General features: G+C 48.6%; 1 protein-coding gene and 1 pseudogene across 5 annotated transcripts in view; one reads left to right on the forward strand and one right to left on the reverse strand.

The window, feature by feature from the left end:
- Positions 1 to 26,057, forward strand: part of LOC135897418 (neural cell adhesion molecule 2-like) — a 551,631-nt gene extending 525,574 nt beyond the window's left edge. For 4 of the 5 annotated variants that reach the window (XM_070530912.1, XM_070530915.1, XM_070530913.1 and 1 more), the window contains exons 8-12: positions 11,430 to 11,750; positions 14,596 to 14,727; positions 17,040 to 17,061; positions 23,363 to 23,451; positions 24,661 to 26,057. In XM_070530912.1, the coding sequence (XP_070387013.1) occupies positions 11,430 to 11,750; positions 14,596 to 14,727; positions 17,040 to 17,061; positions 23,363 to 23,451; positions 24,661 to 24,848 (752 nt within the window). In that variant the 3' untranslated portion in view covers positions 24,849 to 26,057. The remainder of the gene's footprint in view (positions 1 to 11,429; positions 11,751 to 14,595; positions 14,728 to 17,039; positions 17,062 to 23,362; positions 23,452 to 24,660) is intronic. The other variant, XM_070530916.1, reaches the window with a different exon arrangement.
- Positions 3,593 to 3,744, reverse strand: LOC135897431 (U2 spliceosomal RNA; annotated as a pseudogene).
- Positions 26,058 to 26,227: the final 170 nt, after the last annotated feature.

Raw genomic sequence — 26,227 nt, forward strand, 5'->3', positions numbered from 1 at the left:
TCATTGAATAAGGAAAAGTAAACCGAAGATGACAAGGCTGAACGGTGGCAGCTGTCCGGCCGGCGAGAACGAAAGCCGAGGCATTTTATTGACACCGCAGCCGGCCGTGTGTGACAACAGCCGAAAGCCCGATCACGCATTCGCAAGCGCCGCGCGAACAACGGGGAGGGAAAAGCCGACAGCGGAGCCAAGTGCCGAGAGCGCTCGCGGCAAAGTCCTCTCGGATGTGCCGCTCCAAATCGCTGCCACGCTGTCCTTCAACTCGAGGGGGCGCCGGGCGCACTCGACAGCCAGCCGCGCGCCATCACCCCCCGCTCCGCTGTCAGCGGGAGATGATAAAGCCCGGCTCAAGGGCTCCTGAAATATGCTCCATCGTTCCCCGGGAAAAGTATTATGAATTACAAACGCCGTATGCGAGGTGACGGTGGTTTTGTTTGTTTTTCCCTTGAGTGACTCGCAAGGTTTTCTTTCAGTTTTCTTTTTTTTTTCTTCTTCTTCTTGGAGGTGATATACCCGAATCTGAGCGCCCGCGCGCGCGCGCGTGTTCGTCGCGCTTGCCGGAGCTGCCTCGGCTGAGGCTGCCCTCGCGCCGCAAGCGGCGCGGCTGTTCTCGCGGGGATTTACCTGGCCGCGATGAGCGATGACTTCGCGCGCGCGTGGCGCTTCTAGAATGTCGCCGGCGCTCGGACAACGCTCCGGCACTTACGTACCGGCACGTGGGCAGCCGCAGACATCGGGCCTCGTCGCCGCCGCCACGACGGCTGCACGCGCGCTGCGCTTTGAATGCCGCGCCACTGCAATTTGCCGAAGCGCTCGGACGTCGTGCGCAATGGGCGCGGCGCGCACTGTTTCTGGCAGGAGAACACTTGTACTTCCCCGCGCGGCGACACGACTCAGTGCGGCGGCTTCCGCTGATGCTGTTTTACGGTCTACCTGGCCCGCGGTCTAGTTTAAATGAGCCCGCAACGAAAACTGCCGCGAACCACTTCTCTTGGTATAGCCGTGAAAAAAAAAACGCGGAAATAAATTATAACCCGTCGCGGTAGCTCAGTAGCTGTGATGTTGAGCTGCTCAGCACGAGGTCGAGGGTTCAATCCCAGGCCGCATTCCGATGAGGACGGAATGCAAGAGCGCTCGTTTATCGGGATTTTGGTACACGTTCCAGGTTGTCGAAGCTATTTCGGAACCCTCTACTATATGGCGTTCCTTATACATAACCTAGTGTGCACTGTCTGGACGTTAATTAAGCCCCACAATTAAATTAAATTCGAGTTCAAATTCCCGAAATTGCACAGAGGCTTATGAAGAACACCGTATACTATAGGGCGCCGGAATAGCTACGATCGACCACGTGAGACTCTTTAACGTGCACTCAAATTCGAATGAACGAGCGTTGTTACATTCATCCCCCATTGGGCCACCGCACCCGGTGCAGAGCCCACGACATCGTGGTAAACAAGCACATTATGCGCACTGAGTAACCGCGGTGAGTAGGTGCGCAGTCCCGAAAGTGGGTCCATGTAAAAATGATTACCGAATGGTCAGGTCGCTTATTTACCTGATATCTTGGAAATACCTCCCTCCTTCTCTCAAATGCGGTAACGGACAGAGACAATTAATTGAATGGTGGCACATAACGTAGGGCGCAGGGCTCTCTACAGCACGTGACCTCAAATGCACCGCACACTCTGGACAACATATTGTTACGGGGTTAAAAACAGTCAGACCACACATTGACAATGCCCTGGATTGCCTGCATGGAGCACAATCTTTTCCGTCCATCAAACCTTCTTGCAGCCCATGAGCATCCCCTGTTGTACTAATTAAAAAGCACAACAGTTGGCGATCTTGCGTGGATTATCGACACATCAACAAGGTAACCAAGAGGGACGTCTATCCGCTACCCCGCACCTCCACCAAAAATGTTACGGCGTTAAAAACAGTCAGACGTATATTTACAGGATATTTACAATAATCGTAGCGGCTGACAAGATGGTAGACAGCGCGCAAAGTTCAGAGCGTCGTCTTCTTCCGACGAAGCTGACATCTTCTTCGTTAGCGTGTCACAATATAAATATGTACTATGAAGTAAATTTTGGTAGATTGGTGAGGATAAACGTTTGCATCGAGGATGATGTAGAACAGTGTAATGTGGAAATATGAGCGAATGCACCGCATGTCAAAAATAAGGTGCAGTTTCTAAGTGTCGAGCGAACTCGCTTACAGCGACATTCAGATGCACATGTTATCTTGCCACTCCTTCGCAGTGCTATGATCGTTAGCTGTACTTGAAAGGGTTGGTAAACAGGCCGCCGGGACTAGGGGTGCCAACCCCGTTCACTAATGATTCTTGCGTGAGAAAGGGAAAAAAGGATTTATGTCTGGCATATTCATGATGAACATTGAACTCCAAACCACGGAAATAAAAATAAAAATATTCACCCAGAAACTCCTTTGGGAGTTGTCTAAGTTTGCGTAAGCATTTTGCCACTTCCTCATCTCCACACAGCCCGGTGTCATTATTAATGTTATTAAACTTGATCGGACCAGTATATACCCTTATCAACCTTTATAAGTCGTTATCACCCTTATCGGACTAGGCCCGACCTTTGTCAACACTTATCGGTTGTTATCAACCTTATAAGACTCGACCCTACCCTTATCTGTTCTTATCAACCTTAGTGTACTTGATCCGACCCTTATCGGTACTTATTAACCTTGTCAGAATTGCTCCGAGCATTATAATCCATTATCGCTGTTTAGCACGTTATCCATCCACCTAGAACTTTTATAAACTGTGATGAGACCCATATAGCCCCTCATCACCCCTCAGCAACTCATTGACTGCTTATCTGTGTCGCGCTATATGAAGCACATTAGCCCTCAGAGATCGGTGGCATTTCGGTAGGTGAAGGAACGCCTCAACGGAAGGCTCATCTCGCGACCACGGAAGCGCGTCGAGGATGTGGCATGTTTGGAATTAAATTTTCGTAAAATCGGAATTTTCCTGCCGTCTGCAATGATCCAAGTCGGCTCTAGATGTTGCTCTAGAGATGGTTTTTATTTCACTATCGCAAAATCTTTCAGCAAAGCCTTCATAGAAACTGTCCTCCTTTGAAATTTGTTTTGCACCGGCCGTACAACACATTCATATAGTCCGGATACATTCACCTTCTACAAGCATGGGGGTTTAGCCCAATGCGTTAGACATTCGGTTTCTGAGCATGGGGTCGTAGCTTCGAAATTCACCACCGCCAACATTTTTTCAGCGAAGCTGTATATGGCTAGGGTTCCATGTATTTTTCGCCTGCCTCAACAAAAATTATCATCAGCAATGACTCATACCCCCCTAAGCAAGCAAAAATGCACTGGTTCATCCCCCTCGTAAGGCGCAGGCTACAAGCACTCTTCGAAGTGAAGCGAACAGTGCATACATTCGTTGAAATCACGCATACAATGCACAGAACAGCGTACGTTTCAGTAAAGAACAAGCTCAAAACAGGCATCTGTCATCAGCAGCAATGGATCACACCCCGTAAGCAAGAAAAAATGCAATGCTCATACCCCCCCCCCCCCGTAAGCAAGTAAAAAAAAAAAATATGCCTCATACCCCCGTAAGGCAGGAGCTACAAGCACTGCGTCAACTTGCAAAAATAAGTTTAATATCTTGGGCCCAAATAGAACTCATATCACATATTAAGCTGATAAGAACATATACTACACTTTGACCCGCGTGGGCGGTGTCTACGTTCGCAATTCCCTCTCTTTATCGGCGTTCCAAGCGCTTGCGCATCTAGTTTCCTTTCCATCCTCTTTTCGCGGTGGCGGTGCCGTCGAAACGTCACGCGTGTCTGGTTTGCTCCGGCTCCTCGGGGCGGCGGTCCCGTCGTCTACGCGTATATATATAAAAATCACTGTAAATGATTTCGTACCTTTGTTCTAAATTATGTGTCACCTCTGTGTCGTGGGTTGAACAGCTTCGCTGGTCATCCACCTTCACAGAGTCCAATGGCTCATGATTTACTCTTTTTTTTAATCTATAATTATTTCTATATAGCGATTCGTCTTACGCGATGGACGGACGGACAAGTTTCCTTGTTATGTAGGCATAGAAATGCTTACGCATTTGAAATAGTGAAATACGGGAAGGGCGCTTTCAGGTTCTCTTCTTGGGAATTTCTTCTTGCGAGCCTGCGTGCTCTTGCTTATTGGGACGTCATTTACGAAGTACGCCGACGCCAGTGGTCCCGAGTATTACGCGTATGAAAAAAGGTGATCACGATAGTGTCCGTATCGGCTCTCGACCTGTCCGCATGACGTCACTATTCAAAGCGCTTCACGCGTTTTCGTGTGTGTGTGAGTGCTTGTGTCTTGCATGTTCTCTTATTTTACCTGCTTCTGGGGAAGTGATGCTTCATTTGGGCAGTTGCCCCACTTTGCCTGCACAAATGTCTGACCGAGTAGACTGGGCCGATGCCGGTGCCAGTGTAATCAAAGTTGGTGAGTTAGTGGGCCGACCCTATAATGTCAGCGCACGATACCTGTCCTCGCAAGTATTTTAATGTGGCTTGTAAACAGGTCGATCTTGGAGGCAGTGTAACATCAACCATCCACACGCCTCATAGCCCTAACCAATAAGACTAACCGACAAGTGTCCCAGCAGCACATCTCAGCAGGTCTACTCGGTACACTGTAAAATAATTTGCACCCTTAAACGTGAATAAGGGAGTAGCTCTGTCTGCCAGTAACCCCCGTACACCCAAAAAGGGAGTAAGGGTATGAGTTATAGACCGAATCAATGCTTTCTGTGTCATTTTATTCTTTCTTTTTTTTCTCACATATTTATACGTTCAGTGAGAGAGAGAGGAGGGGATAAAAGGAAATTTCAGTGACGCAACAGAAGGTTACCTGGAACAATGAAAGCCATCAAATCATATTGAACAAAATAAATCACAAGATATCGCTCTACCCTTTTTTTGTTTCTTTTTCTAAGTTTAAGATTCACTGAGCTAAGTTCCTCTCGCTATCGGCGAATTGGCGAAAATCATCCTCGGCTGATTGTGCTGCATCACACGAGTCCACACACTCAGCGTTCACTCGCATCGATGCGTGGTTCAAGCTGCGCGCGTCGTCCGACCGTGTAATCAGGCATTCGCACAGCCATTCGGAAGGTTCATCCGGCTATTTGTTTTCCTGCTTCCGGGTCGCCCGTGAGAGCACGCCGCTGCCGGTACACGAAGCGGGCACCTCGCCCCCTCCTCCTTCCGCGGAACAAGCTTCCGAGAGAGCCGGGCCTGCGGCTCGCCGGCACCGACCCCATCAGCCACAGCCGTCCTGCCCGCGGGGCGTGTGTAGTGGCGGCAGGGAGGCTTTGCAATGCACCGGAGCCGCGCACAAAGCACCCGCGTGCGGCGTCAGCATCGCTATGAAGCCGGCGTGGCCCGTCTCGGAGATTGTCAACCTGCGGGGGCCGAGCCGTATATTTGGGCGTCGCGGCCACACGCCGCCGCCGCCCGCTGGCAAGTGGCACTCGCTGACGTCGGCGAACCCATAAAGAACTGGGCCGCGAAACCGGACCTGGGCGGGGTTGCAGCGGCAGCCCTTGTTAAGGGCGTCCCAGCGCTCAGCGGAAGCGGAAACTTTAAACGCGCCCCCGTGGCAGGAAGAACGACGCGCCCTCCCCCTTTGGCCGCAATGCTCCCAGTGGTCTTTTGTTTGTTTTCCCTATGCGACGCTTGTCCAGCGGCGGCAGTGTAGAAGGGGGGGCACCGAAGGGAGCAGGCGTCGCACGAAGGCCAAATAAATTATAACCTGCATCAAAACGACATCAACAGATGGTGAAGGTATTGTTTTACTGATCACGTCTGGGGCCGTCAACGCGCGTCGGGCTCGTTGCTGTCAACCGATTCTGAGCACGACCGATCGCGGCTTCCCTTGCCTCCCTTTTCGAGCTGCCTCGCGTGTGTGCTTACACTCCTTGTTTTCGTTCTTTCTTTTTTTTTCGCCTAGGATTTTCACTTGGGGCCGCTCATTTATTACTTTATCTGTCGATCCGGTGCTACGATGCCACCAGCTCCCCCACCCCCCCTTTTTTTTTCGAAGTGCGTTTGCTTGCCAGCTTTTGCCGTTGCTGTTTTTATGCTCAACGCTTTTGTTTAACTTTGCTCTTCGTCGAGTGGTGTCGCGTGGCTCAAAGCTGAAGATATATATATATATATATATATATATATATATATATATATATATATATATATATATATATATATATATATATATATATATATATATATTCCTTTATTGCGATGTGCCGTTAGTTATCGCCGGCTGCACGGAGGTTCCATTCAGAGAGGTCGCGCACGCATCATTCCCCTCCCTCCCCTTTGGCACAAGGCGTCTCGCGGCGATATCTTAGGGCCGCTTTCAGGGCGCAAACCATCAGCGCTATTATTGATGCGAAGGGGCACTTGCGCCGCTCCCGCAAAAGTAAAACGCGTGCGGAGGCAAAACGCACGGCGCGGAGCCGGGGGATCAAAGAGCAGGCGCAGTTTGCATAGGAGCGGCCGTTGTTTTGCGCACGCCAGACGAGAATGTCGAAACGCGTTCGCAGCGCCGAATAAACTTCGCCCCGATCGTGTGTGACCTGCTCGCATGTGGCAACACGTGGTCACGCAGCGTCACGTCGCTGTACGTGTGTATTGCCATAAAAAAAAAACCTAACACGTCGCGTCATGCAGGCTTCAAGCGTGATTATAGGCGCCGAACAGTTTGTGCAGGCCTGTCTAAATGCGTCTTAAAGTAAAATAACGGGCGCCTGTTAACTCTTGCTGTCTCCCAAGCATGCGCCTAAAGTTGCGAGGGCTTGCACGTCGGTCTACTGACACGCAGGTGCAAGTAGACCGTGTCCCTAAAGACAACAAGCAACATCGCTGCCCGTTTCCTCCGTTTAGTATCGCTTTACGACTCTTCGCCTTTATTGGGGCATTTGTCGGGTGTGCTGAATGGCGCCCAACGTCTACATTGCCCATTGTAACGTCTCCAAAATGGCTGCCACGCTGCCGGTGTTCGAAAATGGCATGGGAGAGAGAATGGTGGAAGCAGTGCAGCATTGGACAGCAAAAGAAAGAGCTCGTCTAGGAGCGGCTTGCCTGAGCATTTAACAACGAAAATAACGAACTTAAGAACGCGTTCTTAAATGTTCCCTAGACAACTCCTAATCCGCACTAGAACGCGTCCTTAAATTCGTAATTATTTTAGTTATTAAGTGTACGCGCGAGCCGCCCCAGGAGATTACACAATACCGGATCACATGAGCGCGGAGAACAAAAACCTGCTTCGTATGCTCCTTCGGTATTGATTTAAGAAATGTCTTGGGTTTCGCATCAGTCGCGGGGCCGTTCATTCGTAGGCCTCGCTCGTCATATCTCTCTGCAAGTGAGTGCAGAATTATTCGCATTGCCTCCACTTGAGAGGAACGCCAGCAAGGCCCTTGACTGAGGGCTCTGACTTCTTTCTTTTTTGTTCAGGTACCGGGCATTGGGTGCACGTTAGAGAATCCCGGGAGGTCTAATTAATCCGAAGTCCCCCACTACTTGCATACGCACTTCAATATCATATCGTGGTTTTGGCACGCAATACCATACAATTTAATTTTTGTTGAATGTTAATCTTCTTTTTATTAAATAAAGCGTTTTTTTTTTCTCTCACACTCTCTCCCCGCTGAGTAACACGTGCAAAAACGCAAGCGTTACTCTCGTTCCCCGCCTTCGAAAGTGCCCTCCACCGCGGAGCGTGAGGCGCACAGGTGAACAGCAAGCAGCGAACAGAATGCCCATAGGTGGCCAAGCAGAACTGTCCGATGCCAATGCGAAACTGCAGTCGCACGCCGCCTGAATTAGGCGTCCAGCCAGCCTCATGCCGGCCAGAACTTTTATCCGCCATTAATTATGCATGTTCCCTCATGCGAGTGTGTTAGGCGCTCTCCCCGATGGCACTGCACCGCGGGCCACTTATTTTTTCCCTCCGGCGGCAGTGGCCGCCGCGCCGGCACACCTTATCGGCACCGTCACTGGCACCGAATAAAGTTGCTTTTGTGCCCCGTCTCCTTTGCGGTCGCGCTATACTGTCTGTGTACATTTCCGACCCGCAATGTCGAACCGATAAGGCGCACTTTTTAATTCTGCCGTTCTCGATCCTTTTTGTCCCTTTTCTTCGGCGCCGTCCCCTCCCCGCTTCCCTCATCGGCCTGCGGGAGGCCATTGTGCGCGCAGCCAAGGAGAATGCAGACATCTGTTTCCGACTCGGCCTTTATCTGCTCCTTCTGCGTGTGTTCACTCCGTCGTGTCGCTTAACAAACCGTGGGAGGCAGGGGAACCGCACACGCTGCGCTCATTTCCGAACGACTTTTGTCTGTGCGAAAAAGAGTGTGTTGGTGCGTGAGGGGGGGGGGGGGGGATAGGGAAGGAAGGTGCGCGTATGATGGCGGGAATTAAAAAGGATGGCGATGACGGTGGTGATACACTTTCGCCGGAAAGTGGGGTCATTTGCGTTGTCGTAATCTCGCTGTAGTCTGCCTGCATCGCTATTTCTCCTTTTTAGCGCGTATTTGGAGGTCGCTGCTGCGTGGGTGGCGGTGCCACGTGTATGTGGGGCGCGGAACACACTGTTTATCTTTTTAATAACTTCATAGGGTCCTCAGTGGTTCATGTTCGTTGCTCTTCATATGCTTACTTTTTATGGGCGGAGGGAGGGGGATGGGGGGGGGTGCGAGAGGGGAGCTTGGCAGGCGAATGAAAAAAAAATGGAGCGAATTTTATCATTATTTTATTCTGGCAGTCCCGAGTTAAATTTTACGGTTCGACCATTTCATATACTCCCGGGGACGCCCAAACCTCCTCTATGCAGCATCATAAATATGTTCGGAAATCGTAAAATAAAGAAGCGACCCCACTCATCTAGTTGTTCCACTGCATGTCATCAAAACTTATGGTGCTTACGGTGGTTTCATTGAAAAAGACGTCTGCTTTTTCGAGCGCAGCTTAAGCGCCCGTTCCTGCGTTGAGCGTCGACGTTCCTCGGCGATGGCGTAATATCTCGTAACCGAGCTAACGAGCACAGGTGGCGCAGGAGAAATATGAAAGCGAACGCGAAGGAAAGAATGAAAGAAGAGCGCGCGAGGAAGAACGGAGAGGAGGAGGCTACAGGGGAAAGCATGAGGCAGAAAGTAGAGCAGGAGCGGAGGGGAAACCGCCTGCGCATGCGCTCAGTTGCTGGCGGCCACGGCATCCGCCGCTGCGTGGGCGATCTCATCTGCGCTTCCGAAGGGTGGCTACGGTAGTCCGCGGCGTCAGCTGCTGAGTTCAGTCCGCGGCACCAGCGTGTATGACGTGTGGGTGTGATGTGTGACGTGTGACTGCTCCTGCATGGGGCGATACTGAGCGGCTGCGAGTAAAGCTCGATGTGACGCTCCCTTGGGTGTTGTCGCCACTGACACTGCATGGCGGCACGATTTCCACGCGACGAAGCGCCGCTCTTGTCGTTGGTGGAACGAAAGCGCGAGAAGGGCTTAGTGCCGCACAAGACAGGCTGATCGGCGGCGATGATTACGATATGTCGCCAGCGTAGCGCGTGTATTCTGTATGAAGACAAAGCGCGCTACTCACCACGTTCTCTTCCCAATACAGACATATATGATCATAATACAAAATTTTGGCACGCGAAAGGAAAACACCGTATAGAGATGCGCTCAAATTTCGCATTAGGGAGTATCGTAATCATCAGCCATTTTTTTTTCTTTATCAGTGAGTGGACGTTGATATTAAGAGCCAAAAGCGTTACACCTCTCTGGAAAAAATAAGACATTGTGAGAGCTGAAGGAAGAAGAGGATGGAATGAAAAACAGGGTTTAGAGCGTAGAATGACGCAAAGGCTGTCTGAAATAAGCGCAGGTATACGGTCTCGCAACGAGACTGCAACTGTGCAAAGGTGGCAGTTATCATGCATGTTGCAGCTGACTACATATAGAAGTTGGTAAACTGATGGGATCCCGAGAGTGTATTATTGAGATGAACATAAACCTGAATAAATCAAAATAAACTCACGCACTGTGGGACCAAGCTACGTGGAATATACGCATGTATCACCTGGTATATTTCGGAGGCGCATACCTTGAAGTTGGAGCTCCTTTCGAGAGTTTAATAAATTCACGTGACTTGAGTTATCTGGCTGGGTTCAGTTGCGTTGTTGTAATGTGAGACTTACTGCAATTGCATAATTGTGAAGTTAGCTAGTGCAAGTTAAGTAGAAAATTGCATGCTGTGATTTGTCGTGCTGGTTCTGTCTGTCTCATCATATAATCCACCTGAAGAGGCGGAATGGAGCTACCTGCCACAGGGGATTTCTGTAAAATTTGATTCCTGAAGAATGATAATAGTAAATGAAACGCCTGTGGCGGTGGAAAATTTCTGTCGACCGTGTACATTAGGAAGGTTTGATGCTTAGATAGTAAATGCGTGTTAGAAAAAAAAACAAGGGGGGGGGGGGGGGGGGGAAGGAGGTGGAAGAGAATAGGACTTACTAATTAACACTTACTTTAGTGGAATCTGACACAGTCCTTACGGGACGAAACAAATTCAAGAATTCTCCGCAGATACGTAACTGAGATCTTGACGTTGAACATCTCCAATTCTCATTTTGTGAATAATATCAAAGGTACGAGTATATCTGTGGCGTGAACAAACGCTTACCCCTGAAGCATTGCAGTCAAGTCACCAGAAATATTCGAAGACCCCCAATACTAAACTTTCGCCACAATAAAAGCAGCCTGTGGGGTCAAAAGTGCGCAAATCTGAGGCAGAATTTTGCACAGCGCTTGTATACTGCCATTAGTTATTCCAGGAAGTTGATTTCGCCATGCCGTTATGGTTGCTCAATGGCTTTCACACCGAGCGCCATGCTTGGCGGTAACTTTCTACTTGCACGCTGCAACCACGCATCAGTGTGTCTTTGCGCGCCTATGCGTCTCTCTCAGAAGTAGAACACAGCAAGGATAACGCGCAGGCAAAACCAATCACATAACGCGAAGTCCCAAGTCGGCCAAATCAAAAAAGAAAAGAGAGAGAAAGAAAGAAAGGAAACGCAGTTGTGGGAATTTCCGTAACAGGTTTTGTATGCACAAAACTTCCATTATGGAAACGCGCTTTTTGATTCGTCGTCCAATGAGGTAGGCGTTTAGGTGTGGGCATGGGTGTCAGCAAAAGTGTCACTCAAATACGCCAACGTGGAAGGGGCATGCTGGCGTGAGAGGTACCAGAGGCACGCGCAGAGTGAAAACGCTTGAAGATCCCATGCATGCATAGTGGCCGCTATAACGAAGAGGAGTTCATGTAATCACCTCATAATGCGTATCATGTGACGCTCTGCGGTGCGCGCAGAGCCCCCGGAGCCACTGCACAACTGCCAGATTTGCAACCTGACCGAGACATCGCTGGGTGTGGCTTGCTGGACACCAGAGGACGCGGCCCGTGGCCCTGCCGCTGGCCTGAACACGACGTACGTGCTGGAGCTGTACAGCAGCCAGCAGCCGTCGCAGGTTCTCAACGCGAGCAGCAGCCAGCCCGTATTCAGCGTTCGCAACCTGCAGCCGCGCACGGAGTACTTCATCGTCCTCTACGGAGTCAACAGCCTGGGCCACAGCAACGCCGTCAAGCTCTACGCTAGCACGCTGACATCCGCCGAAGCGCTCCTTGACACAGGTGAGCCGTTTTTACGAGTCATGGCTTTACAGTCGGAAGCTGTAATCGATGCGGCGGAAAACGCTCGCTCCCAACGTCCACGCAAAATCTCGACGCAAATTAATTGAGACAACCAACGCAGCTAGCAAAACGAACTCTGCAGGGGATGTTGGAAGTTTGGCAACGTTAAATTACCGTTAACCTCTGGGAGGTTCACGTGCCAAAACCACGATCTGATTGTGAGGCACGCCACAGTGGGAGGCTCCGTATTACTTGGACCGCCTGGGGATCTTTAACGGGCACCGCATGCACGGTACACGAGCGTTTCTGCATTCCTCCCCCATCGGAACGCGACCGCCGCAGGGAGGATCGAACCCGTGAATTCGAGCTCAGCAGCGCAACGCCGTAGCCACTGGGCTACCTCGGCGGGTGTCGGCTACGTTAGAAGACATCACCAAAGTTGGGCTGATAGCTCTTTGGAGCTCTCAACAGCGCATCGTTTCGTAAATGTCACGCTTATTGGAATAAAAATTTGTAGGAATAAAGTGCACTTAGGGCAGGGGTAGGTGGGGGAAATGTGCTGGAGAAGCAACTACAAAGTTGTACACGGTGCATTGCGGGCGCCGTAGGCAATTTCACATCCTACGTCATGTCTCATGCTACGTCAGTCTTCATCTTAGTTCGTATTACCACCGATAGACTAGTCCAGTCACATCCGAAGCCGCGACACGACCCTTTTGGTACAGTTGGAATGTCCAGGATTCCGCTGTGTACGGAATAACCTTCAGTTGCGCGTGGCCTGCCACTCGCTGTCAGCAGCACGCAGTGCATTAAAATAAAGTCGGTGCTCTTGATTTCGCAAGCGTTTCATTTCACCTGTGTTTCCTCCGTGGCAGCCAGGCGCGTTTTAGACATGGGGCAGGCTATTCAGGGCGTGGCTCCGATTAGTGCACACCGTTGGTTCCGCTCAGGCGGCACGAATCTATACGAGAAAATAATAATCCTGGGGAGACCGGCGGCGAGTTTACCGGTTGTCTGTTGCAGAAAAGGTCACTTCTGCTATAGTGTTATATTTATACTGGAAGTAAGAAGTTACGGAATACGCGCTTTGCACGGGTGTCATACCGAAAACACTCAGAAGGAAAAAAAAAAAGGTGACTTGAAGCGTAAGGCGCTGCTCGCTCTTTTGGGGCCAGAGGTCGTCCCTATCAATAACAGGAAACTTTGCTTTCTAAAAAGGTCAGCGCAGTCGACGCGTTCGCTCCACACGAGATCCAATTTGGATTTGTCCTCCGCCGTATTTACCTTGTCCGGAAAAAAGTCCACGGCGTGCCTTATTCGTAGGCGGACTTTTTGCTTCGTCGCTGGCTTATCATTAAAGAAACTTCGATTACGATAGACCGTAACTAAATTACGGCAACTGCTTTTTAGGCGAATACCTTGACAGCTGTTGAGCAAGACTTTCTTTCCCTGCATTTTGCTTCATTCCGTAGCGAACGTTGTTGAAGACGGTTCACCGAAATCTCGTAGATGTGCAAATAATGAAGCCGTAAGTTTTTTTTTTTTTTTCAGAGCGGAGATTCTTGATTGGGCCCACGAAAGTGCTGACGTTAATTAAACCACGCAGGCGGCCTTTAGGCGGAAGGAAACAGGTCACGAGCCACCCAGACGTCCAAGGGAACGTCTTTTAATTAACTAAATTCGTTTCCAGTGATCATACAGTTACATCATCATGTAATTCGGGAATAAGAGATTGTAACGATTTGTTGCCTTCCACTTCAATAGAATCTGAGAGGGAAACAAAATATAAAGCAAACTGAATGAGAAGCCGGCAGGGAACTAATTGAAGCGGTTAAGCTATGTTTAATAACTCAAAATAAATTCAGTCTTTTCCGTACGAGCCTCGGTATAGATAAACGCGAAATGAAAACGTCCTTTCTGGCTATGCGTCCCCCGAACAGCAGTCGGTAAGATTTGTTTAAAAAAGAAAGCGTAAAACTCAGATCAGCGCTTCGTAACTGAAGGCCTGCTTTTATCTTTGTTGTTACTTGATCAATCTGCCTGCGCATAAAAGCGAGTGGTTAGCGTTCTGACTGCGCCGCTTTCAAATTTGAAATGGCCTGTTTGCAGAAACGTACTTACCAGGTTGCCGTTAAAAGGTTGAAATGAAACCGTGATGACTGCGTGCATGAGTGGAATGCGATGCCACTATACGGACATGCTCTATAGAAGGCTGCCGGCACGTATGCTTGCCTACAATTACCATAAAGCAAACCGCGTGCCCTCAGCCCACCACGGAGGAGAAACGTTGCCATTCGCAACGATCGCTTTATTGCCACATTTGCATGCGACAGTATAGCACACCATTACTCGCTCACTGCCAAGAACTTGGTGGACGTGAACATTTCGTCATTTACGTAAATTTAAAGGAGATGTCAGCGACTTTAGCAGAGCCAGCACCACCGCAAGTGTTGCGAAGAAGAGACGTACGAAAAGAGAGCCCAATGGCGCACCCATACATATAAGTACAGCTCCACATACGACGGCACCACCCGCCGTGGTTGCTCAGTGGCTATGGTGTTAGGCTGCTGAGCACAGGGTCGCGGGATCAAATCCCGGCCACGGCGGCCGCATTTCGATGGGGGCGAAATGCGAAAACACCCGTGTAATTAGATTTAGGTGCACGTTAAAGAACCCCAGGTGGTCGAAATTTCCGGAGCCCTCCACTACGGCGTGCCTCATAATCAAAAAGTGGTTTTGGCACGTAAAACCCGATAATTTAATTTTTTTTTACGAAGGGACCAGCACGCACTTTGTAGATGCACAGTTCAGCGCGTGGACATTGTGTGTACATTGCGCATTGCAGAACACGCCTGGAACGTCCTGGGTCTCGGTGTCTACTCAAGCATACTGATAGTGGTGCTGGTCATCCTGTGCCTGGTGCTACTGGTCCTTGCATTCGTTGTGAATCGCTGGCGCAAGAAGCAAACGCTCAGAGGTAAGTTGGACAATTTGACGGCATCGCTGTGCTGCGACGCGGCAGTCGTTACTGCCGATTTTTTTTTTCTGTACTAACCAACATTTCATCGCCACGCCCCTTTGCTTTTGCCCCTTTGCCCCTTTGCCTTTTCGCCGCGAGCCGAAATAACAGCCTTTGGGCCTTGCGGTTGCACACAGTACGAGGAAACCGATTCGACGCGGGCGCCCTCCTGCACGCGTGCTCGAACTAACCCCGAAAACTCGCCTCCCTGCCGGGGCTTGTCACAGAATCATGACGTATGACGGGGTCTCACTCTGTCAACGTGTCAGCTGCGTGTTGAGAAAGCACGCTGGTCTTAAATCACCCCCAGAAGCGCGTCTCGCCACGCGCCAGCCCTTCGCCTTCTTTTTCTTATTCTTAATATCTGTATCTTTTATTGTTTTTGCAAAGTCTACCTCCTTTTCTTTGTCTGCGCGAGCGCGCAAAACGAAAGTAAAATAGCTGCCTTCGGCAGCAGTCGGTTCTCATCTTTTGGTGCTCACAAATCTTTCCCGTTGAACTCAGCTGTCACGCACTGTCACGAGTGCGGCTTTATATACCAAGTCCCAGATAGAGTGAAACAATGGCAAAGATCTTTGCCTTTTATTTCGTTCACTGTCTGCGTACAGGCACAACTTGCTCACTCCGTGTCCCCCCCCTCCCAACGCTCTCTCCGCTTTCGTTTTCTTTGCTCTTGCCGTTCACTTTTCACTCATTTGCTTCTTTGGAGTAACGTGGTTCCTTGGCGCCTAAACGCAGATATTCGGAAACTAAGCGCAGCAGGAGCGACTAGTGCAAAGTCACTAAATAAATCATCTTGTAATACGAGACAGTCTTGAAGCGTAACATTAAAGGACATTGTCAGTACAAGCATTTCGCGTGTCGTTACTACATGCGCGTCATTGCGCACGAAGAGGCCCACCTCTCAGTCTGTTCCAACAGCCCATCGCCCAGAATACCATCAGTTAATCGCTCATAACCTCCTCAAAAGCGCCGCTGTGGAGACCAAGCCGCGGGCATTTCGTGTGTTGCAGCCCTGGTATGAGAACCTCAGGCTCGTCCGAACACTAGCTTTACACGATCTGTATCTCGCTTCTTTTATGCTCAAGGCTCAGCCTAAGTCGCGACTGGCTGTGAGGGCTACAACAAAGAACTTATCAAGTGATCCACTGTGTCGTGTTGCTTTAGGGTGCTGACAACTTCTGAACTTGACCCACTGTGTCCGTCACGCTGCTTTCTCACCACATTTAGTCACTGTTTTCGTGCGTGTTGTAGATTATTCTGGGGAACTGCACGGGACTTATTTTTGCATCAACAAAACTCTTACTTTGCACTGGACACCTCAAACTCAAACCATTTATACTTTAGAAGCAAGATATAGTCATACACAACGAATAAGAGAGGGCGTGAGGTTAATTCTTTTTTATCTTTGTTTTTTCATTCCTATGCTTTTCATAGGCTTTTTTTGTCACTATTTTACATCAGCCCTCGAAAAAATATTTTATTGTTACTCACCTTGCGAGCATTTTCCCGATGACTTGCACGTCAGCACTGCTGCTTAGGAACCGATATTGCGATAGGAAGGAAAGTGATAACCTTAAGTTTTCGTGTAATGATTAAAAATACTTTATGCTATCTTACGAACAGTCTTTTGCAACCAGTGAGTTACGCGAAAATTGTATGAACATTGAAAGAATGTAACACTTTTCAATTCTGCGAACGCCTTTTTTGTAGATTCGACGTCACTCTTTCTGCGCACGTACACTGTCCCCTTTTTTTTTTCTGCTTAAACTTTTGTGAATCTCATCATCGCTGAAGCGCACTGCACGTCATTTTCTCCTCGTCTGTGCCCCGCGCCTGAAGGCACGCGGCACTTAACCCCGTAACGTACTCGCAAAAGGTGTTTCGAAAGGCCACCCTGCAGAAGTGTGGATATCGTCGCCATTTGTGCGAAGTTTTCTTTTTCGATACAGCGCTCGCCTTACCGCCACAAAGGCGTTGGAGTTGATTGATGACCTAATCGAGGTGGCAAGAAGAAACAACCACCGACACCATAACAAATGCGCGTACCAAGTCTCTCACTCCTAACCAGCTTCTTTCGCGGAGGGTATCTCAGTGCGAATTTTCTTAGTTGTCCACTGTTATTTGTTTTCTAGCGCGTGCGCGCGTTGGCCAGACAGCGCGCAGCGCACGCTAATCAGCCGCTCAGGGGCACTTCTCATGATCAACTGAAGCTTCATTGTGGTATTTTCTTTCTTTGTTTCTTTTTTTTTCCTCTTGCTGCACCAAAGAAGCCGGAGGTCACAAGAAGACGTGAGTATTAAATATCACTACAGCCTTGCACTTTTCTTGCGGGATCCCCCTCCCTGGTAAAATATTTATATTAATCGACAGCTGTTTAAGAAGCCGTCGTTTGGTCTAATTTTTGGCGTGATGTTAGCTGGCTCTTTTAACGGAGTGAAAAGTAACATTAGTTATTCTTTCGTTTACGCATATTTCAGACCCTGTTTGAGCCTATGCAGGAGTGAGCACAAAAAAACACAATTAAATGTTAAAAACAGACATGACAAAACGAACAGTTCGCTATTGATAAACAAAATCAATGTGCATTGGTAAAGTGATGCTGTGATGATATTTTACCACGTACGAAACAACATATTATACACTTTTTGTCTCTGAGCACGAACTTTTCTGACTAACCAACGGCGGTCCCACATTCATGTTATGGGGTACTTTACAGTTAGGCCGTGACTCGCTCCACGGTGCTCCAACGGCACCGTATATACAGGGTGTCCCACGCAACTTGAGCCAGTACTTTAAAAATGAAAGGCGCGTCCGAAGCGAATTGAACCGAAATCGTAGTATGCACACTGGCCTATAGTAATTCAGGCAATTTTTGGTTTTCCCCGTAACTCACTCATTAAGTTCAATTACCGAACTTTTTAATTATTCGCTGAGGACCCCAAGTATGATACGCAGATTTTAGAGCATCTTCAGAAAACACGGCTTGAGTTGTTTCCTGTGCGACACGTCTAACTCAGTCTTTTTTTTTTTTTTCGGGTTGCAAAGAAAGCCCGCGAAATATGAAAAAAAGCCACGTGATGGAGCGCTTGCGTAGTGGTATCGTGCTGCTCTCAAGCGTGCGTTCGGTGTACAAGGTCGGCTGTATGTATTTGCAACGTCATCGGAAGGGAGCCGTCGGCCCAGCTGCCTACAATTATCATAACGCACTGCCGCTTCACCTTCGCCAGTCACGATGCAGCCGACCTTGTTCACCGAACGTGCGCTCGAGAGCAGCAGCACGATACCACTGCGCAAGCGCTCCGTCACGTGGCCTTTTTCGTATTTCGCGGCCTTTCTTTGCAACTCGGGGGGAAAAAAATGGCCAGGCTTAGCTTGGTTAAGCCAAGAATGCGTTGCATATTGCGCGAGTTGGGGCCCAGCGTTTCCTCCGGCTGTAGTGACGTCACGTCACGTGGTTGCGCTAAAGGTCAATGGTCGCTGCCCGGCTGCGCCCAAGGGCTGAACTGAGTGATTGCAATATGCAACGCATAAGAATAGAAGCAACTTAATAACAAACATAGCAAAATTAGAAGAGAATAGACCCACATATGAGACGCGCAGCAATGAACAATGGCTATTACCCTCAATGGTGGCTGCCCGGTCGCGCCCAAGGGCTGAACTGAGTGATTGCAATATACAACGCATAAAAGGGCTGAGTGAGACTTACAGTACACGAAACAACTCGATCAGGGGTTTCTGAAGGGGATCTACAAATGTTCCTATCATACTTGGGGTCCCTCAGCCAATAATTAAAAAGTTTGGTAATTAAACTTATTTAATTATCGAGTTATGGGGAAAACTAAAAATTGCCTAAGTTGCTATAGGCTATTGCGAATAGTATGCTTTCGGTTCTATTCGCTTCCGACGCGCCTTTCATTTTTAATGTCCTGGCTCAAGTTACGTGGGACACCCTGTATATAATAGATTTCACACAGAGACACGTGCCAGTGGCCACTTTTTCTATTAAATGATAATTAACCCGCTGTGGTTGCTCAGTGGCTATGGTGTTGGGCTGCTGAGCACGAGGTCGCGGGATCGAATCCCGGCCACGGCGGCCGCATTTCGATGGGGGCGAAAACACCCGTGTGCTCAGATTTAGGTGCACGTTAAAGAACCCCAGGTGGTCAAAATTTCCGGAGTCCTCCACTACGGCGTGCCTCATAATCAGAAAGTGGTTTTGGCACGTAAAACCCCAAATATTATAATAATATATATTCTATATTATAATAATATTTGGGGTTTTACGTGCCAAAACCACTTTCTGGCTATGAGGCACGCCGTAGTGGAGGACTCCGGAAATTTTGACCACCTGGGGTTCTTTAACGTGCACCTAAATCTAAGCACACGGGTGTTTTCGCATTTCGCCCCCATCGAAATGCGGCCGCCGTGGCCGGGATTCGATCCCGCGATCTCGTGCTCAGCAGCCCAACACCATAGCCACTGAGCAACCACGGCGGGTATTAAATGATAATTAACGCTGTAACCAAATAACGCCCTTTTTCTCAGAAACAAACTTGTGACGGCTGAAAACGGGCATGCGCACCTCCCTTGGTCAAACCCAGGGCCGCGATATTGTAGGGACGCCTTTTCCGATGCTATTCCTATTCGCGCGTTTCCGGCTTCGTCAGTGGTCAGAGCGACTCTCGGCCCGCGCTATCAATAGGATCAGCCGGCCGTGAACGGCAGATGATAACAGTGGCATAGAATCGAGTGAGAGGCCCATCGCTAAAAGATTGCGGCTCTGTACAAATATTAGTTTGCTTACCTTTGACTTCTGCCTGAACCGTGCGCGGATATCCCGTTGACAAGTTGTAAAGCCGTAACCTCGAGAATATTTTTTTCATTTTTCTTTCTCCTTTAATAGATACATGGGGATACGAAAACTGCGGAATGAAACCTCAATTCCTCGAGAGTGCAACAGCCATTTAACTACATCACCGTCTGAATTTGCTGTAGCCGAAAACGTGTGCCAAGTGGTGCCGCACACCACTGACACGCACACCCACGCTGTGACCGTGCCACCGGAAGCTAAATCGATTGAGCTCTCGACGGAATAAGAGGGGAGAATTAAAATTCACATTTAGCTTTACAATTCAAATTATGGGATTCTATGAGCCAAAATCGAGATCTGATAATTATGAGGCACGCCGTAGGGGGTGGGGGACTCCGGATTAATTTTGACTATACATGGAGTTCTCGGCGTGTACTCAAAGCAGGGTGTGGGAGCGCTTTTGCGTTCGGCCCTGGCGTTCAGCAACGCGATGCTTTAGTCACGGAGCTACCGCGGCGGATAAAGGAAGGTGATAGGGGAACCCTCTGCTTGCTCAGAGAATCGGCAGCAGGGTATAGCAGCCATAACGCGTTTCGAATGAGCAGAATGAAGAATAGCGGGAAGGATGATGTGGCGCGCGCGATCAGCCTTCGACGACAGGGTCATTATGTGGCTTTTACTCACTGCACCGATGTGGCTGGCGTGCGGGCGAGTGGTTTGTGATATCAGGTGACTCGCCTACACTTTCCTTGATGGAACCGGAGAGAAACAGAGAGGCAAAATATATGGAAGAAAGAGGTCGGCCTGGGTTATTTGCCTCCGTGGGATGCTACTTCCCGCTAGGAAACAGGTTTGGGGAGCGACAGGGTTAAAAGATGAAGAGTGGTGGTAATCGGGCCTCCTGTTTCACGTCCGAAGCTGAGCTGCACTAGGCGCGCCATAACCAGTCGCATATGATCTGGTGATGTAATTATTTGTGGCGCTTTTGAGTAACCGAGGCTTCCTATTGTAATTACAGAGTCGACACATGCGTAGTAAAATAAAAAAATAAAAATAAAAGCGAGATGCAATATGCTCTTAGCAGGGACCCTTTAGAAAGTATATTAGCTGCTTCTAATTTCATTAATTACTTCATGCATTTGCCAGGTACAGCCCGTTTCAATATCGCCTATGAATTACGGGACCTCTTTCTGAACGTAATTATTGGTAATAACATATGAAGAAATATTAATTTGGATTGCAGTACACGATGTCGATAGGTCTCCGCGACCGATTGTAGATCCAATGTACAGTTTCAACTGTGCGCGCAACTAGTGCCATCTCTCTCTTCCTTCTCTGAGTACAGGGTAGCAAACTGGGCGTGTGTCTGCTTAACACCCCTGTCTTTCCTTGCTTCTCTCTCTCCTTTTAAAGTCAACGTAATGGAAATATGCTGTTTCTGGTCCTGAAGTAAAATGTGACAGCACTCTGTAAATGCGCCGCTTGAATCGTTCGTGCTGTTTCTGTTTACCGGAAATGTGAACATGTGCGAAGGCCGATACAAAACTGACATTAAGGAGCCGCGTATTTCGTTCGCGCTTGCATTCACTAACTCACTTCATTTCACATCGTTACTTGCTCAACGCATATGGATGGTTAATAATACTGAAGCTCAGGGGTTCACATTACCTGTAGTCAAACTGGACCTGCTAAACATTCTGAGGCGCTAATTTCGTGTATTCAAAGGTCCGTTGAATACTTAGCTAACTATTTCGTCCAACTGCTCCCAAGTTCCTGCGTTATCTTTCAACTTTCAACCGCGTACGTTACTACTGGTAGCATGCAACGATTGTAGAATTTCCATTTCAAGTGTATAAGTAAGCTGTCATTTATTTCTTGCTTGGCTGATGCACTCCGACTCAGTTTTATTCGTCTATGAGTTTTTTTCTCGTGATCCGGCTACCCTGTGACTACTTGACCTAGATAAAGGTACTCCTGCAGAGCTTCAAGAGGCTGACCACCAGTCACCAACTCTTGTTATCTTGCCAGGCTAACTGAACATTGTTAGTACGTTATTGCTCAAATCTACGCTTGGCTTTTGTCGTTCGCAGCCTCAATCATCGTTTGTAAGTGATCTCCAGTGTTGCTAGACATGAATATGTCATCAGAAAACCGCAGAACGGATAATTTAATAACCGCTGCTAATGACACTCCCCCATCTAACAAACTGAACTCTTCTTGCACGTATGCTGTGCATAACATTGGAGTGATTGAGTCCTTGCCTTAGCGTGCTTCCTAACTGGTATTATTTCCAATAATGTGCCTGCGGTAAAAACACGCAGCCACATTCACAGAGCAGCACCTCGAGGTGTAACGTCACGTGCCAAAGTTCACCTAGTGTTTTTCTTAGTCATGCGTAACTTCTAGCAAGCGCATCGGCTGATATTATGTGCGTTATACGATCGTTTGTGCACATTCGATATGATGAACAGCGTGTAGTACAAATTGACGACATTACTATGGAACAAAGTGCGGCTTCTACATGTCAGTGGTGTCAGTATGTCAAACGGACATGTTCGTAGGCGTAAGGGGCGAGTATTCCGCTTTATTTGATTAGAGGCATCTTCCAAATCCGAGTGGCTGTCCTCGTTCGTATAGTGTTAGTAAGGTTCTCTCTCTTTTCCCTATCTCCAACCCCTACTTCCTCCACCCCAGTGCAGGTTAGCGAACCGGGAACTCACATCTGTTTAACCTCCCTGCCTTTCTTCTCTCTCAATCCTTCTCTCTATGTACGCGCTGCCTATTCATATTTACACCCCGCAAGAATCAGACAACTGGTCACCTGAGTTATACTACACATGTCAACTAGGGACTGACGTTTCACTGTGCGGATGCAGCACAAATAGAGGCACATTCTTGCCTCCTGTCCTGCTGTAGCGCATCCTCTTGTAGCGCATCAATAAAATGTCAGTATTTCTTGGAAATACAATGTGTACCGGAGACTACAAACTGACCGTGCGATGGAGACTGCGCAGGTGTACAATTAAACTTGATCTTTCTGCACTTTAGTTCTGCACTTACTAAACAGCGGTTATATTAATTACACTGATCTTTGATTTTCCATTTCTCTCTCCCTCTCTTTTCATGCAGTCCGATTTTCTGTGCAGTTAGTATCACAAGTGTTTCTTAACAGGCTTAGACAGTTAAATGTGTCCACAGTGCTTTTCCTCACTGTCGGTGGTAAAACCCGCTCGCCATCCACTGACGTCACTACTGCTGCGTCATATGCTTTACAGGGCTCTATCTTTAGTCGCAAGTAACTCCGCGGGGTATGGTGCTCGGTACCACCATGGTTGAAAATTTTTGTTCATCGCCATAGTGTCAGCCCCTACGGCATTGCGCCAGGCCCTGCGTCGTTTGTTCTTGTTTTTTTTTTATCTACGCGAACTCACTGCATAGAAAGAAATAAAAATAAAAGAGCGCTTCAAAAACGCAGAGACACAGCTCCAGGAACCTAGGGACGTAAGACACGTAGGCTTCCAACACATACTGTTACCTCCACGAGGCCCAGTGAGGAGTATTGCTTGCGACAGGCGCTGCAGAGCATTGAAGAGAGCAGGCGTGTGAGGACCCGGAGGAAACTTGCATCGCCTCAAGCGCCATACGCTCGTCTAGACGTCCGCATGTCGATGGCACGTTGACCAAGCTTGTTTAAGTTTTATTCTGAGAATATATATTCTAATACGAAAGAAAATGTTTTAAATTTTTTTTTTTCTGTGTGCGTTCTCCTATTCGTTACAGATGTCTTGCTACGATCGACAGAAACGCGACAGTACGAAAGGAAGCATATGACGCAGCTGACGAAGAAGTTTCAGTGCTAGATATTAAAGGTAAGTAATATTTTTTGCGTACTTCTTCGCTTAAGCTTGAATTCCTTCAATAACAGTTGCACAAAAAATCTACATCTCCCTGCTACTCCTCAAGCGAGACATTTCTTCCACTACATAGACCCCCGCCCGTTACAGGAAACATAAGAATTTGCGCATAATAGCAGGAACGAACAAAAAAAAGTGGTTAGACTGAGATGAAGCATTTACTTTGACCGGATTAGAGTCACTTGTGCCTACACTAGCTTTTAAAGCTCTTGCCAATTTTTTATTTCGCCATGTGCCCCAAATGTTGTTCATGTAGGTTATATAGCATCAACATTTAAGTTGGAACGCCTAAATTTACCGAGGCCAACTTGTCATTGACTGCGTATGCAGTTAAGGTCAGAGCAAAAAATAGACTCACCGCAATATTGTTGCGCCAGCATCGCAACTTCAACATATAATGTCGATTCGCTGCACATTCCTATGAGTTCCTCACGACAAAGTGTAATTTCTTACTTAGAATAATAAAGTGCAGGAAAGAGCTACATGTGGTCGTGTGACTATGCTTCACTGCCACGTGTACGATCAGGATGGCTATTTCAGCCTTTTACGCCTAGACGGATTCAGTATTCCTGTTTTCCTGGAGTTTATTGTAGGATTCTCTCTCGCTACCCCTTTCTGTGATTGGTATTTTCTGCTGGGGCTTCTTTGTGCTCTTTCATCCTTTGTTATGATAATGAGATGTCTGTTGTAAGCCGAATTAGTATTCTCGTTTTGGAGTTTTTCCGCGTATACTGGAAGAGTGCACTCGTTGATATGCGAGCGCTTAGCTGCAAACGCGCCGAGCAACTAACCTAAGCAGCTGTTATAGTTGAATAGCGCAAGGTGGCATGCTAATCAATGATCGCGATAATCCCTTTTTTTTTTGAGCGGTTTGATTTATCTTCTGAAGCGAGGTCATCAACTCAATCACGAGTGAGCGTTTTCGGCACAGCCTTTATTCCTTATCGGAAGTAACCGGGCGCTGAAATGAAATTTCTCGCTTTTTTGGCGCTTTTTTTTTTTTTCTCGACCCGCGTCGCCGCTCCTCTCTGCTCGCTTTGGGACGGCTTTCTCAATGTTCGGCGGGCTCCGTCGGACCATCTTGCATGAGAGTGACATGTTAACGCTTCGTGTCTTGCAGTGCCTCATTGAGTGCGCTCCCCGCTCTTTCACGTGTTTCTCCAGGGCTGCCGACTGCATCGAGCGGGCCGTTCGGCACCGACCTCGAAGAAGGTGTGTCGTACGTTCGCGAGACCGCATCCATCGCTGGACGCCTGCCCTGCCACACGACCGACATGTACTACACGCTACCACAGCTGCACAGCCGCCACAACGGCATACGGCTGCAGACCTTCTCCCGCGAGGTGATGTGAGTGCAGTGAGAGGACGACCACCTGCCCCTCGCCGAACTCAGGGCGGCGGTCGGTTCACTCGACCCGATCGGTCGCCAGCCGTCGGCGCTGACGCTCGAGCGTTCCACCGCGGCCCCGCTAAAATTGGGCGTGGCTCTCGCCATTGTGATGATCGCTGGAGTCGGCATATACTGAACGAGTGTCATACACATGTACGCTCTACGCATACAGAAGGAGTCGTACACATGACGTCACTGCGACGTCTTGAATGTTGGATTGCTCATTCCATGCCACCCATGTATTCTACACACGTGTCCTTTGCGATCACTTCTCAGTTGCCATCGCACGGAGCACGCGTGCACTCCCCGCGAGGGACAACCGCCGTGGAAGCCCTCTTCGTCGGTGGTTCGCGCTGCGCCGATTGTGGGACAAAGCCACGAAGCAAACGGCGGACGCCTGCTGGACGGCGAAAACTGCGGTTGAGAGCTCAGAAAGGGTGATTTTCTGAGACGCGAAAGCCATCGATTTGCCGCTTTTCAGTGAGCGGTCTGCATACATTGCGGTGGCCGTTGCCCTTCGGGAAGGAGCTTCGTAGAAACAGATGAGAGACGCAGTGATCGTTACTTTATTTGTTACTTCTTTTTTTCTCCCCTTTTGCCTGCTTCGCTGCACCATGTAGCTATGCCTGTATGTGTTTATCCGCTGTAAGTCTTGTGTGGCTGCTGTGAAGCACCTGCGTTATAGAAGTGGCGACGCTTCACGTTTTGTTAACAGCAAGGCTGGCTTCAAAATGTTTTCACTTGCATATGTAGCCACCAGACGATACAGCCGCTATAGGCCCCCGCGTGAAGCTCATCATAGTATCGCTGTTAATAGGATGAGATCGACCACTGGAGTATTGTAATCAGCTATATTTTATGTATGATAGTGGGTCCGTGATGTTGAGTGTGTGACGAGAACATATATGGCACGTACAATGACTCGTAGAATACATTGTTTCCATTGGTTTCCTAGCCTATACCCGCACCCTTCCCAATTTAGTGCTTCGTAGCAGTTTAGGATGTCGTGTTCTTTGTGCTCAATGCGGCTTTTCTTAATAGCGAGTTACGCCGCTGTCGAGCGCGGCCAAGATACGGAGCATGTGTCTCCGATGTTGTCATGTGACTCACGAGTTGCGTAAAAACAACGGTTTCGAATTACTGAATTATACGGTACAAGTAACAGACCGTTGATTTCCTTCCATGTTTTTTTCGTTCTACAATGCACTGAACGCGTACAATATATCCTGGCTTCTGGAGCACCGTGCTGTCCTTTAGAATGTTTACGGACGTCCAAGCCTACCATGTACAGTTTACTCAAGCACGCGTTCGACGTTCGCCAATGTGTTACGAGACGCACAT

This window comes from Dermacentor albipictus, chromosome 1 (assembly GCF_038994185.2).
Source record: "Dermacentor albipictus isolate Rhodes 1998 colony chromosome 1, USDA_Dalb.pri_finalv2, whole genome shotgun sequence".
Classification (NCBI taxonomy): Eukaryota; Metazoa; Arthropoda; class Arachnida; order Ixodida; family Ixodidae; genus Dermacentor; species Dermacentor albipictus.